We start from the raw sequence: 13,781 nt of genomic DNA on the forward strand, positions 1-13,781 counted from the left end.
GGCACATCCAAGAAATAATGACTGGAGAGGAACGGGGAAATGGCAGAGTAGACAAAAGCTTCCTCGGAAAGCAGACCTTCATCAGCAGATTCCACATTCATCTTTATTTTTTTAATTTAAAAGTTTTGGTCTAACAAAAACAAATATCAGAGAACCAGTACAATAACAATATAATTACAAACCATCAAAATGCATGAAATATCAACTAATCCCCCTCCATCATTAACCTTAAACAAGCACAATATTCTTGAAGAAGAAAGAAGAAATAAAGAGAAAAGGAGAAAAGAAAGAAAAGACACAAATTAACTTTGTCAGTTAATATAAATAAAAACAATAACTTATCTTGGGCCTCATTATGGGTCCAGCAGTAACCCTGCCGGTGCTACTGGTGGGTTACCGACAGTCTGATGAAAAAATGCCACCGGGCTATTCCAAATCTGGCGGCTAGGAAGTCAGGCGCCGGTAATTTCGTTCATCCCCATTCCCAAAGAGTCCCATAAGGACTCTATGGGAGTATGGGAGTGGGGAAATGGAAGCACCGGCACCGTTGTCACGCGGCTTTGCCTGCCGTGACTGTTGTGCCTGGCAGGGTCAGACCTGTTGGGCACAGCGGCTAACCCGTAGTTTGTCAGTCCAGAAACAAGGGTGCCGGTGAAATACCCTTATTTCCAGACCGGCAAACTTGTAATGAATCCCCTTTATCTTCCAGATTCCTACCACATTCTCCCAAGCTGTAAATGATTCTAGGTCTCTTTCCAGAAAACAACTCCATATATTATCAGCCATTTTGCTTCTCCTTTGCTGCTGCATAACAGCTTTCTCAATATTACATATATAGTACATTTCCTGCAACCTCATATCCTTAGTTGGAAAGATTGTAGATCTCCAATTTTGTAGAATGATCCTTTTTTATGATCATTGAAGCCTTAAGATCATGTCAAGTGATGGTATGTTAACTCTTCCAGATCAGTAGATTCGCCTACGTTATGAGCAACTTGAATGGCTGCTCAACGGCTCCCATGCGGTTATAGAAAATAAAAGGACATCTCCAATTATTCTGTATGTCCTAAGCATCTAAGATACAAATACAACTAATTGTCTATGCTGTTTGGTGCTACCTGTGAGGTTTATCAGGAGATGCGCTAAGGAGCTAATGGACTCTGTGAGTTTCTGTTTATGGGCACTGCACTGGAGCACTCCCACCTGTCCCATTGGGCAGACAGGGACCCATTTTCACATATGTGTGGTGTACCGGTCATCAATATGTACATCTATACAATGGCCAATGTGCACTTAAATATTAAGTACACAGGCCCCTAAATAAAGGAGCTCCACAGGCAAGTTATTAAACGGCTTTTATTTTTCTTGGGTATAATTGTCATAGTTTCAATTAAATATTACCTTCATCATTGATTAATAGCGAGACATTTGTCTCTCAATATTTTCTATTCATACTAGTCCTTATTGCACATTGCTTTCTGTGTGAGACCTGACCTGCAGCTCCCTTTAAACCATACGTATTCATTTTCTGTCTACTTGGGACCTTTGGAGGAGGATTACTATATCCAAGCTACACTCATGAAGTACAGGGGTTTCCAAGCAATCAGGGCCACGTCGTAGCTCAATATGAAGTATCTCAACGGCCTTGTAGAGAATGTACCAGCTGCAGTACATACCTACACAAGAGCATCTCTGCAGCATCAGCGTATAAATCATGGGGCAAGCTTTGGTGAACTTGGATCCCATTTTATGGGCATACCAATACTATGCCTCTAAAAACATCCAGTGAAGAAAGGTATGAAGAACATACCAAAATATGTTATTGTCATCAAGAAACTCTGATTATCCCTTTGAAGGAAAAACTACATTGTACTGAGATGAGGAAAAAGGTCTGTGGTGGAAAACAGAGCATAAAACAAACAGAGAAAGGACTGCGACACTGCACTGGGTAAGTCCCATGGCAACGTAGTAAAAGAAAGAGGTGGTGACTGGGAACGGAGAAAGAAAAAACGCAGGTTACAAACTTGCTTGCAGATGTATCCTGAAGTAAAGCTGGACTTGTGTGCAGCACCGGGAAGGGTAAGAGAGGAGAGAAGCGAGGTGGACGTGAGGTGTCCTCATCCCGAGTGAGAGCTAAGTGGAGGCTTGACCACAATCAAGCAAAGGTGGACCAGTGGGTCTGGGAACGACGCTGATAGCACATCCTTGGATTCAACACTGAACATACGAGCAAACGAGAGACAGAGGAGATCGTATATGAAACCACAGGAATTACGAGAGGCCAACTTGACAAGTGAAAGAGAATGTCCCAAACAGTCGAAAACCCCAGTGACTTCATCCCTGGGCATGACAAGTACAGGGAAAAGCAGGAGACACGGGAGGGGCGCTGAAGATTATTACTGGAATGCTCATACTCATCCCAGTTGAGATAAGATATTGCCATTGAATGAAGAGAAAGAGAATCATTACTGGAACGCTCATAATTGTCCCAGTCAACATAAAGCACTGAGATGGGTTCATAATCCTTACTTGAAGGTTTACACTCCAAGAGGTCAAGGAGATCACCCAGAAATATTACAGAATAGGAACCACTGTTAAAGGGGAAAACCTGAGGAGCAGATTGAAACAGAGAATAAGGTCCAAGCCCAAAGTGAAACCAAAGACTGTGAAATAAAGATCAAAAACCCTAGAAGTCAAGGGAAATGTTCTAAATGTTGGAATAAGTTACCCAATGAAAGGAAAATGATCAATACAAATAAGATAAGGTAAGAAGAGAATAAGAAGAAACGAAAGAGTAATCACGTGAAGGAGAAGGTTGAAAATCTGAAGAACCCACTATCAGAACTGTTTGACTTGCTAAAAGTAGTTACCAACAACTACTTGAGAATACATTATGAACTACTGACCTTGGTGAAGAACCAGCTTACAGGAAAAGGGAGTCAGTCTCTTGTTTATAATAGTGGTAGGGTTAGAATAGGTTAGTTTGGACAGTGGACTGTTTCTGATTTGGATTCTCACTGATGACTGACGAGCACCTTAGTTAGTTCTGTTAGGTAGGGAAAACCCTTAGTGTAGGGAGAGATGGGCATTTTTTCCTTTCAGTTAATAAAAATCATCAGTGAGATGGAAAGTCAGAGTCTGTGTCCTTCGGACCCGCCACAGTATCCATATATAAATATCAGTCTTGCTTCTCCAAACTTTGCATTGGTTTTTACTTTGAGAGGTAGGTTAGATCAAAACCAAAAAGCATTGAAAGAGGGGTGTCATGAAGGATGGCAGGGACAAAAGAAGGGGGGAAAAGAAAAAGGAACAGACACATTTTCCAAAAAATCAAAGAAATTCCAAAAAGAACCATAAAATAAAATCGTCACAAAAGGTGCATGAAAACTTATCCTAAAAACATGCACATAAATCGGTAAAAGAAAACAGTGGTCACATTGTCATGCATCCCACTCACTTAAGGCCCATAGTACAAACACATGATATTTATAGTACTTGCATGCTTTGTAAGTACATTTCATGCCATATTGCCTCACCTCAAGTTCAGAAGCATTCTTAACGTTTGCAGAGTTAATTTTTGCCATGTCAATCAAAGTCTTTTTAATTGATTCTGTGTCTCTCTCCAGAATGGTCTACAGAAAAGCAAAACAAGGACATCCAACAGTTACAAAGTGATTATTTTTATTTTAGATGTGTAGACTTTATTAAATAAAGGAATTGGCATATTGTTGTGTTGTATATATGAAGAACACAGATCAAGAATATTGAGATTTGAATCCCAGTAAAGTACCAATGAGAAAAACAATATTGATCAGAATATACTCACTAAACCATGAAGCATCAAATGATTATTCAGCATGTGCCATTCAAATCACTTATACAAGGTTTTCCTGTTTTTGAGCTTTGAAGAAAAGCTGTTTTTCTCTAAAGTCTGTCTTTACATATTATAGAGAAAGGGAAATTATTGCTATATCGCTGGGTTTGCTAGGTTTGATACCAGTAGATTTTCAGGGAACTTTTACTACAAATACCCAATGTACTTTTAAAACAAAACATAACTTTCGTTAGATAAGGGACTAAGGGACACAAAGCATTTACCTTACTAAGAAAATTACAAAACAAAAGTAAAATTATTTAAGAAACCAAGGTCTCATAAGTGATCAAATATTGCAAGTACACTCTTAAGTTGATGGCTGATGACCAGCTGTTAATGCAATGGTCTTTAATAAGCAGATGACTTGAGTGACCATGTTAAACTTTACCTTCAAAATCATAAGCCATAGTGATAGAGATTTTATGTGAGCCATAAACTACTTAAATCCTGGCACATAGCAAGAAAATCAATTCACCAAATATGTTGGTACCTCAAGGCAGAAAGGCAAATAAAAATGCAAGTGAAATGAGGAACAACTAGTGGCTTTTTTACACCATATGTCATATGACCTGTGATCACTAGAATTCATCTCAAAAGTTGAGACTTTCAAAGCAACTTGCACCAAAAAATGGTTTCATTTTAAAGGCTCATTTAATTCAAAAACATTCACAAGTTTCATGCTAAAGTACATATTCTGATTTGATATGAAATGCTTCAACAAAGGAATGCAAATACATCTTTAGAACATGTATGTTTCTCCATCTAATAAATAAAATAACGCCTGTTATCTGTGGGTTATAAGATACAAAGACAATGGGGGTCCTTACGCTATTAGCGCCATTGCTGCCTCCAAACCCGAGTCCGGGTCTGGTCTCACTGAATGGGGATTTACCGGGTCATTCCAACCTTCGAGGACCCGGTAAGTCCCCATTCAGTTGACCATTCCCCATTCCCATTTGAGCCCCCATAGGGGGTGTTATTTGCTCCAAGGTCCCTTAATGGGTCCTGCTAATAACGGCTGGTCAGACCAGCCGTTCCTGCTGGGACCCGCTAAGGAACCTCGGAATATGGCGGTAGGGGCTTAACGGCACCGGCATCCTTAACGGTGCCGTTAAGCCCCTACCGTCATACTCGTAATGACCCCCAATGTTAGAATCAGCAAATGTTTCCAAACAATGTTATTTGGCACAATCTGGTATGAAGCGAATTAAGCTATTTAAGAAATACATATTTTGACAAAATCGACACTCACTCTCAAAGGTGGGGTAAAAGAGAAGTTAGAAACTCATTTTGATGACAGTCTCAACTTTCAGACCAATGGAATTAAGTAGGGTCAGCTTCCTATGTGTGAATTAGGGAAATCAGGCCAAGCAGAGGGCCCATTCAATAGAATATTGGTGTGTTAGATTACACTGATGCAAAAGTAATACAAAGCCCAAATCCCATGATTGGAGAGCGTTCACTTTATTCCTGGAAGCTGACAACAGGGCACATGAGGATTCGCTTACAGAGCCAGAAGGGCGACAGGGCGTGGGATAGCTTGTTACCTGGATCCAAGGGCTGAGGAGGTGAATCAGATGACCTGTGGTCTAGTGATTTGCCACTCTTTTGCAAAACAAAACAAGGGGAACAGCAGTAGATTAATCTCTGATGCTAATTACTGCTCAAAGAGATTCCAAAAAAAATGAAAGATTTAACAAATGCCCCTTTGGCATATTTAGAGGCTATATAATCCTTTAATGATCAAATATTAGAAATGGGGGTCAATTCCCTCACCAGATAAAATAAATAATCGAATTTACTTGGTTTGTTTAAAAAAGTAGGAGTCTCTTGGAATCTGTAACCTCTGAGGATCACGAATTTGACGAAGGAATTAAAAGACTCTTATGTTCTGTAGCAGCCGTAGTCAATTATGGTCCAGAGTTAAACACTCTTTTTCGAGAAATCTGCCTTTTGGGGCGAGGGCTTTGCTAGGGAAATAGAATACAAAGGAAGTAGTGGTCAAAATCTATTTCCAGTCGTGCTTGCCCTTCACTCCACAACCCAAATCATTAAGAATGTTCTCTTATTTATCCTTATTTAAAGACAGACGTTATTGGGAGAATAACTTTTCACTGATTAGTGCTGAAAAGGATTCTCTCACAGGTAGATTTCAAATGCTAACATGTTCCAATTCAGATTCACCACAAACAGCTAATGTGCAGAAGAATAGTGAAGCATTTGTTCAACCAAAAGTATTGATGTGATTGTGTTTCAGATTCTGCTGTTCTTTGTATGACTGACATGATTTATTAAAGTCAGTTCATTTTATTTTCTCCACGTTTCACTGCATGACATTTCTAAACACGGATATTTTTGAGCTAATCATTTAAGGGATTTTAAATACCAGGATTCTTTGCTTACAATAGAAATTCACTGAGGATAGTGTGTGGATGGATGTCTACATGAACGAGCTCTTTCTGTATTGTATTGTTTATTTTCATTAGCAAGACCAAAAGTATACAGGCTGAATTATGATGATTTTTTTGTATTTCGCCAGCATCCAATGTATTTGCAGTGTCTGATGACTTCCCCTGTAGTAAAGTGGAGATCATCTGCATTTAAATTAGATGACTCTTTAAAAAAACACAAAATATTTTAATTTGAAACAGCCCTGATTATGGAGTGGGATTTTCTCACAGACGACATGAGAGTAGTGCTACTGTCGTCCATCAAAGACCTGAATTACATTTGTCATTCTCGACAGACAACAATTCACGAATGAGATCCTTGAGTGAGTCATGGAATGCAGTCAGACAGGTGATTATGTCGTTTTAAAATAATTTATAGTATCAAAGCATAGTATCAAAAAGCCCTTTTAGCTGTGAGTAGCAGTGTGAGTCGCTGGTAAAAAAGATTGTGCCCCATACTTTGCTTAAAATAGGGAAGATGCTTCTCCCCAATTGATTGTAATTTACGAAGAAGCAATGGATATGCCACCTTTTGTAATGACATTGGTAGGGTTAAGCAAGTCTCCTGCTTAGCTAACATCACTTCTAAGGGCCACTGCTCTCCTCACTTAACCAGGCCATTAAGACCCACACCGGCTCCAAACGTTGAAAGTAGTGTTGTAAAGAGGACACACGTGAATACCTCAATGCTCAATTAACTTGCATTGAGCCAATTCATTTATTTGAGAAAGGGTCATTTACAAAACACTATAAACAGGAATCCTTTGATTTTTTGGAGGTTGGTTCTCATGGTAATTGAAATATGGTGGAATCGGTGCCATTGCCACCATTCTGGGTTTTGTTGTATATTACACAGAGTGACTGGATTGTTTTGGAGTGATGGCTTGTATTTGCCTCAGTGTTGGAACAAAGAATCCAGTTATAGTGTCTGTGCTCAGAATAGGTTGGTTTCCTAGCACCCTACAAATTGGATGACAGGCAAATCTAAACAGAAATCAGTGTACAAAGTGGAGTGAAGGAAAATAAAGTTATAGCCAATTCACATTTTACTGATTTTAATTTACAAAAACGTACCTAGTGCTCATTGGTGCTTTAGATGAAGGAGGCATTTTCTGGGAACCATGCATCCCATTTGAACCGATAACAGATGGTTTCAGTCCTACCAATGAAGTCTTTTGCGAGTCTCAAATTTAACTTTTGCACCTCATCTATGTTTTGTGGAGTGGTTTGGAAGGTTTTGGATGAATTATAAACACCCTAATGTGGCCTCCTTGGAAGATGATGATAAGGGAGATAATTACAGACAAAGATTCTATGTTCTCCAAGATAGATGATATGCACGTATTTTATTGGAGTTTTATTGCACTACTTTGCCAGCACGCTGCTTCAGTTGACAGAGCTAAGGCAGACAGAGAGCTCAGATCTAGGAAACATTGCTCCTGACGTTTTATTAGTACCCGGCGAGGGGCAATCAGAATGTAACAAGCATTCTGATTAGCCCTCGCCCGGTCCATACCCAATACGCAATCCCTCGAAGCCTCAGCTTCGTTCCGTCCCCGGTGAGCAGGTGTGGCAGCCCCTCAGCCGATGAGGAGGCTCGGAGCAGGGTAATCCCCGCTCCGAGGCTCCGCAGGGCTGGAGGCTGCCATCCTCCCCCACCGGGGATTCAGGTGAGTGTTTCCCCCACCCCCGTCCCCCACACCTCCAACAATCCCCTGCCCGCCCTCCCAACCCCACTTACCTTTCTTTTTAGAGCAGACGCACTGAGGACTCTGTCCCCAGTGTGCCCCCTACCTATGGCCGCCATGGAAAGGGAAAACAGATTCAGTTTTCCCTTCCCCGGTGGGCATTTTCTTTGTAATTATTTTTTTCTGTCCCAAAATGCTGCAGCGTTTCTGGACAGAAAAAGATGCTTTTAGTGCCCCAGTCTGGCAGGCCAGGGTAGTAACAGCAATGTGCCCCTCGCCAAGGGGCCATTACCGAGTCAGGTAATGCCCCGGTGCCTGGGCATTACCTGACTCGGTAATGGCCCTGCGGCGAGGGGCATATTGCTTAAATAATTCCCTTCATGCTTTGTCATGAAGTGACAACACTGGGAGCTGAGGCCTCTGAGAACGGCAGTAAAAGAGGGTGGACACTTCATTAGAAAGTCCTTCTCATTGAAATCTAGCTAGGGGCTTTTGTTGACCACCAATCCCCACCTAGGCTTTCCCTCTGAAAGGAGTGGAAGCCACCTCGCCACCCCCTGCCCCTATCTGTTGATTCTTCGTGGTGCTGTGGGCAGCTCAAAGTTCCCCTCCAAAGTGTGAAGATATTGATCAGGGAAGGGTGAGAGGCCCGCCCCTAACATCAACGAGGCACAGAAGGGACGCCAGTTGGAAGAAATTGCCTGCACTGAGGACCTGAAGGCAATTCACCATTATTTGCTCAGTGAGGGAAATGCACAAGAGGGCTTCAGCTCTGAAAGGTTTTCTTTATAGAACCCCATTACTCATTTGCACCCAGGGCATTACCTCTGGCATTGCTGTTGTTCAGCATTTTATCAAGATGCACTTGAGACCATATCAACATATTCAGTCACATGCAAACCTCCGTCCTGGCCACTAGGCGCTTCATGAACCTAATCGCCTTTTATGCCTAGACTAGTTGAGCCTTCCTAGAAAGTCAGCCAAGACATCCTGGACAACAAAACCCCTGCCAATCCAGCCTACCTGGGCCACACCCCACATCAAGATGCCCAGATGGAGTCGTCCCCTTTAGCTACTTAGAGCCATACATAGAAAACCTGATTGTTTGTTCGTTTATTTGTAAGGCGCACCGCACCCAAAGGTATCTGGGTGTAACAGTTACAAAGATACTTTAGGCATGAGTTCAAGGTTGCATCAAGATATACACGATGTTACACAGATAATTATATTTAAGTACATACAAAGGATTCATAGTGTGCAGGCATAAACAGTAGTTATATACATGTGCAGTTCTGTACAGCATCAGTAAAGCAACGGTATAGGATGGTCAGACAATAAGTGGTCAGTGATCATTAGCTACGAGCCAATTAAGGGTATTGTACCTACATTTTTGGAAGGTTTGGTCTGCTCTTAAAGGTGGAGGGAGGGCATTCCATTGCTGTGCTGCCAAAACGGGGAAGCTGCTTCCCCTGGCTTTTTTTAGTTTAAATCTGGGAACTGGTAGGCAGCAGGAGTGAGCTGTCCTGGTGGGGCGTTCTGAGACTTTTCTGATGATTCTCTCAGAGAGGTAAAGTGGGGGCAGCTTTATTAAGTCATTTATGTGTTAGTGAAACAGTTTGGAGTAAGATTTTGGGGGTCGTTACGAGCTGGGCGGTAAGGGGTTAACGGTGCCGGTAATGGTGCCGGCGCCATTAACCCCTTCCGCCCTATTACGAGTCTGCTTGCGGGACCCGCAAAGGGTGCCTGGTATACCGGGCGCCCTTAACGGGTCCCGCTAGCAGACCAGGGAGCTAACAACGGGCACCGTTATTAACAGGCCCGTTATTAGCTCCCTCCCCATTCCCATTGAGCCCTATGGGGGCTCGAATGGGGATGTACCGGGTCCGGGTTCGTCGAATGAGGAATTACCAGGTCCTCCAAGGTTGGAATGGCCCGGTAAGTTCTCATTTGAGGAACCTGGATCCGGTACCCAGTAAGGAGGTAACCATGCCGCAAATTGTGGCATGGTTACCTCCAACCTAGTAATGACCCCTTTTGTCTTTTATGGATAACCATTTGTTCCGTCTCCTCAGTTCTGATATATGCTCTCGCCTTAGAATGCCCTGTGCTGTTCTGAGGGCATTATGTTGGAGGATTTGGATTGTATTGATGTAATTGCTTGCACCCAAGTACAAAGAATTACAATAGTCCAACTTGGAGAGAATGAGGGCTCTGGCTAGGATTGTGCAGCAAATCTTGGATAGGAATGGTTTGCAGGCTCTGATCAGCTTGCAGGTGTATGCTGTGGCTGAGGCCATAGCATTGACCTGTTTGCTAAGTGTGAGAGTTGAGTCGAGGTAAAAGCCAAGAGTTTTTACCTCTTTTACCACTCTGATGTGGTTGCCATCTATATTGAATGAGGTGTATTTGGGGTTAGGTTTGTTCAGGTTGACTGTGGTGCAAAGTAAAAGGATCTCCGTTTTATCGTCATTCAAACATAGGACATGGGCAGCCGTCCATGCTTGAATGATTAGATAAATCTTATTTATAAGGGCAGTGTCCTCGTCATAGTCCCCAGTGAGGGGTATGAGGATCTGGGTGTCATCTGCATAATTAGTGTAGGTGACACCCAGTTGATCGAGATCATCCAACAGTGGCTTTGTAAATATGTTATACAATGTTGGGGAGACACAGGAGCCCTGAGGCATGCCACATGTAATAGGGATTGGATCGGCCGCCGCTGATGGCGAGAAGACCTGCATGGTCCTGTTATTCAAAAAGGACTGGATCCATGCTGTGGCTTCTTGTGAAAAATGAACAGCTGAGTCAAGATGATTGCAAAGTACTTTATGGTCCACCAGATCAAAGGCAGCTGAAAGATCAAGGAGGAGCAGCAAAGCTATTTTTCCTTTGTCTTTGAGCTCCTCGATCTGGGTTTTGAGATCGATCAGCACCGTTTGAGTACCATGTTGAGGCCTGAAACCAGATTGGCAGACTCCCAGGAGGTGATTGGTCTCTAGATGCTTCTCAATTTTTAAGTGCGCTACTCTGTCTAAGATCTTGAGCAGGAATGGTACTGTAGTAATAGGCCTGTAATTAGTGGGTATGGATGGGTCTAAAGATTATTTTTTCAGGCGGGGTAGGACACAAGACTCCTTTAGATTGTTAGGTACAGAGCTAGATGAGAAGGAGGCATTGATTAATTTCACAATGAAAGATGCCAGGTCTCTCGCGGCATCTTTGATAAGCTGGGCTGGGCAGCTATCTCCCTGACAGTTTGAGGGTTTGAGAGATAAGATGATTTTTTTCTACCTCGAGGATGGAGACTCGTGTGAATCGGAAGCATTGAGGGGGATTTGTAGATTGCGTGGTAGTGCTGGCATGAGAGGTAGGGTTAGGTAAGTTAGCTTTTTTGTCAGCAATCCTTTTGTGGAGGAGGTGGATTTTGCTTGAAAGGGTATTCTGGATGTTGTCTGTGGGCGGTGTGGGGGCTTCCGACACGTTTAGGATCACAAAAAGTTCCTTGCTATTTGAGCTGGCTTGTTGGATTCTGCTGTTATACGTCTCTTGTTTAGTGCGTATGATTTCTTTTTTATATTGGGCAGAGATATTGACCAAGTTAGTTTTGTTTTCCTCTGTGGGCGAGTGTCTCCAGAGGTGTTTGAGTTTTCTTTTTTCTGTTCTCAGTGATTTAAGTTGGGGAGTAAACCAGGAGTTCAAGTGAGCTCTGGGTTTGCTTTTCCGTAGCTTAAGAGGGGCGATAAGGTCTAAGGCTTTAGACATGGTAGAATTATACTCCTCTACTAGAGTATTGGGGTCGGCTGAGGCTGGCAGAGCATGGAGGGTGGGGATTACGAGGGGTAATATTTTTGCCGCCATAATGTTCTTTTTATTTCTAGTGAGGAGAGGAGGGGCTATGGAATTGATCTTCATGGCCGGAGTATTGGCTGCCACGGTAAAGGACAGGAGGAAGTGATCAGTCAAAAGTTGAGGAGTGATAGCGGTTATAGAGGCATTGCACTTCAAGTCAGCCACCCAATCCAGTTTTCTACCTTTGTCATGGGTGGGCTGGGTCACTCTTTGTGTAAAGCCATGTTTGTTCAGAGAGCAAGTTGGCTATCGCTAGTGCATGTTGATCCTTAGGGTCGTTGAAACCAAGGTTTAGATCTCCGAGCAATAATACTTGAGAGGAGGCTTTGGTGTTGTCAGAAGGTATTATAGATATATCCTCCCTGAATGCACCAATGGGACCTGGGGGTCTGTAAATAAGATGTGCAGTGAGTGTTCGGGAGTCAGAGATGGGCAGTTTAATGGTAAGAAGTTCACAGGATTTGACCGCCAGTGATCGGGCTAGTCTCATTTAACTCTCCACTCCATTTTGCAAGAGTGACAAGACGGAGGAGTGGCAGAGAGTGGAGATAAGCTCTCTGCTGTGTATTCGCCCTCCATCTTGTTAGTGTGTTTCCTTTCATGCTTGAATGACATGTTCATGCAGGCAGCCATGAAACAGGTGGTTTCCTATGGACTCCACCTTGGTTCAGCACTTGTTGGAGACGAGCAGTGTTCCATAGGAATACATTAACAAATGCGGCACAAAAAGTGAAATTTGTAGGGAACATTTATTTCCTCACAAGACAGAGTAGACAATTTAAGATAAGATGGGAGTCCGCGCTGTTTAGTCATTAGTGTTCTGCTCCGTCTTGTGAACTTTTAAAAGTAAGTGCTAACGTTGGTAGTCACACGTGCGTGCAATTTCCATTTTTTATAAAATGACCTTCAATATATATGTAAAAAAGCAAAGAACAGCCCCTCTCTTTGCTTTCACGGCACTCATCATACCTATTTCTCTGTGCAGCCTGCAAGATAAGCAGAGCAGGAATGGAGGCGGTGGAGCAGGACGATGAGTGCCGTCAAACGGAACAGAGCGGCATTTCTTTGCTCCACTGCAAAAATATTGATTCTCTTTGAAATAGTGTGTATAATCTGCTTTCAAATCCCCCAACCACATTTTCTCTGCACCTCAGGTTGAAGCTTGTCATTGGCGTTGCAGCCCACACATCATAAATATGCGCCCATTCAACCTCTACTACATCTTCTTTAAGGTCCATCAAATGCATTTCAGATTTGCATTTAACCTAGGCCACACAGTGCTAGCGAAGCATTACCTATCCTGGATGTAGCGAGGACTTTTAAGTTGCATTTAGTCAGAACCAGACCCTAGCATAGATCTGATCATCTTATAGTTACTGGTAGTACTGGCGTTCAGATGGGCATAGTGCTGCTAAGGCCACTGTTGCTAGTGGACCTGTAGTTATAAGGCCTAAGCTCTGTGTGATGTTCAGATTCCCAAGAGACGCCTGCTTCTCAGCAGCATTTGACCACTGCAGAATTATGTGGGGTGCCAACATGGGCTATGCCTTTTCGCAAGTAATACATTGGAAGTATTAATAGCTGGGCGTCGTTTCCACACAGGTGCTTTTTTTGGCTAGGACGCGCTTCCTGTATTGTTTTCTTTAAGCCTTTAGCATATGCCATCACCTCCTACGCAGTATTTTTATTCTATGTGAGCTATCCCCATAAGATGAGAAAGAGGGAAGCAGGGGGCCGGAGAGTAAGGGAAGATTACTGTCATAATCATTCAAGTTCTCTTAGTCTGCAACCCTCCCTGATTTACAACACACATCATGCTGTCGCCTTGTTCATAAACCAGTCTTACCTGCTGCCGCTTGGCATGAAGACAAGTGATACCGGCATATGACCACTGGGACTTCATATATAAGTAAGGATGGA

General features: G+C 42.8%; 1 protein-coding gene across 4 annotated transcripts in view; it reads right to left on the bottom strand.

Moving 5' to 3' along the window:
• Nucleotides 1-13,781, bottom strand: part of LOC138527555 (E3 ubiquitin-protein ligase TRIM39-like) — a 500,407-nt gene that overhangs the window by 200,060 nt on the left and 286,566 nt on the right. For all 4 annotated transcript variants that reach the window (XM_069638827.1, XM_069638813.1, XM_069638820.1 and 1 more), the window contains one exon: nucleotides 3,537-3,632. In XM_069638827.1, coding sequence (XP_069494928.1) covers nucleotides 3,537-3,632 — 96 coding nt within the window. The remainder of the gene's footprint in view (nucleotides 1-3,536; nucleotides 3,633-13,781) is intronic.

The sequence above is a fragment of the Ambystoma mexicanum genome, chromosome 1q (assembly GCF_040938575.1).
Source record: "Ambystoma mexicanum isolate Mex_15411 chromosome 1q, UKY_AmexF1_1, whole genome shotgun sequence".
In the NCBI taxonomy this organism is placed as follows: Eukaryota; Metazoa; Chordata; class Amphibia; order Caudata; family Ambystomatidae; genus Ambystoma; species Ambystoma mexicanum.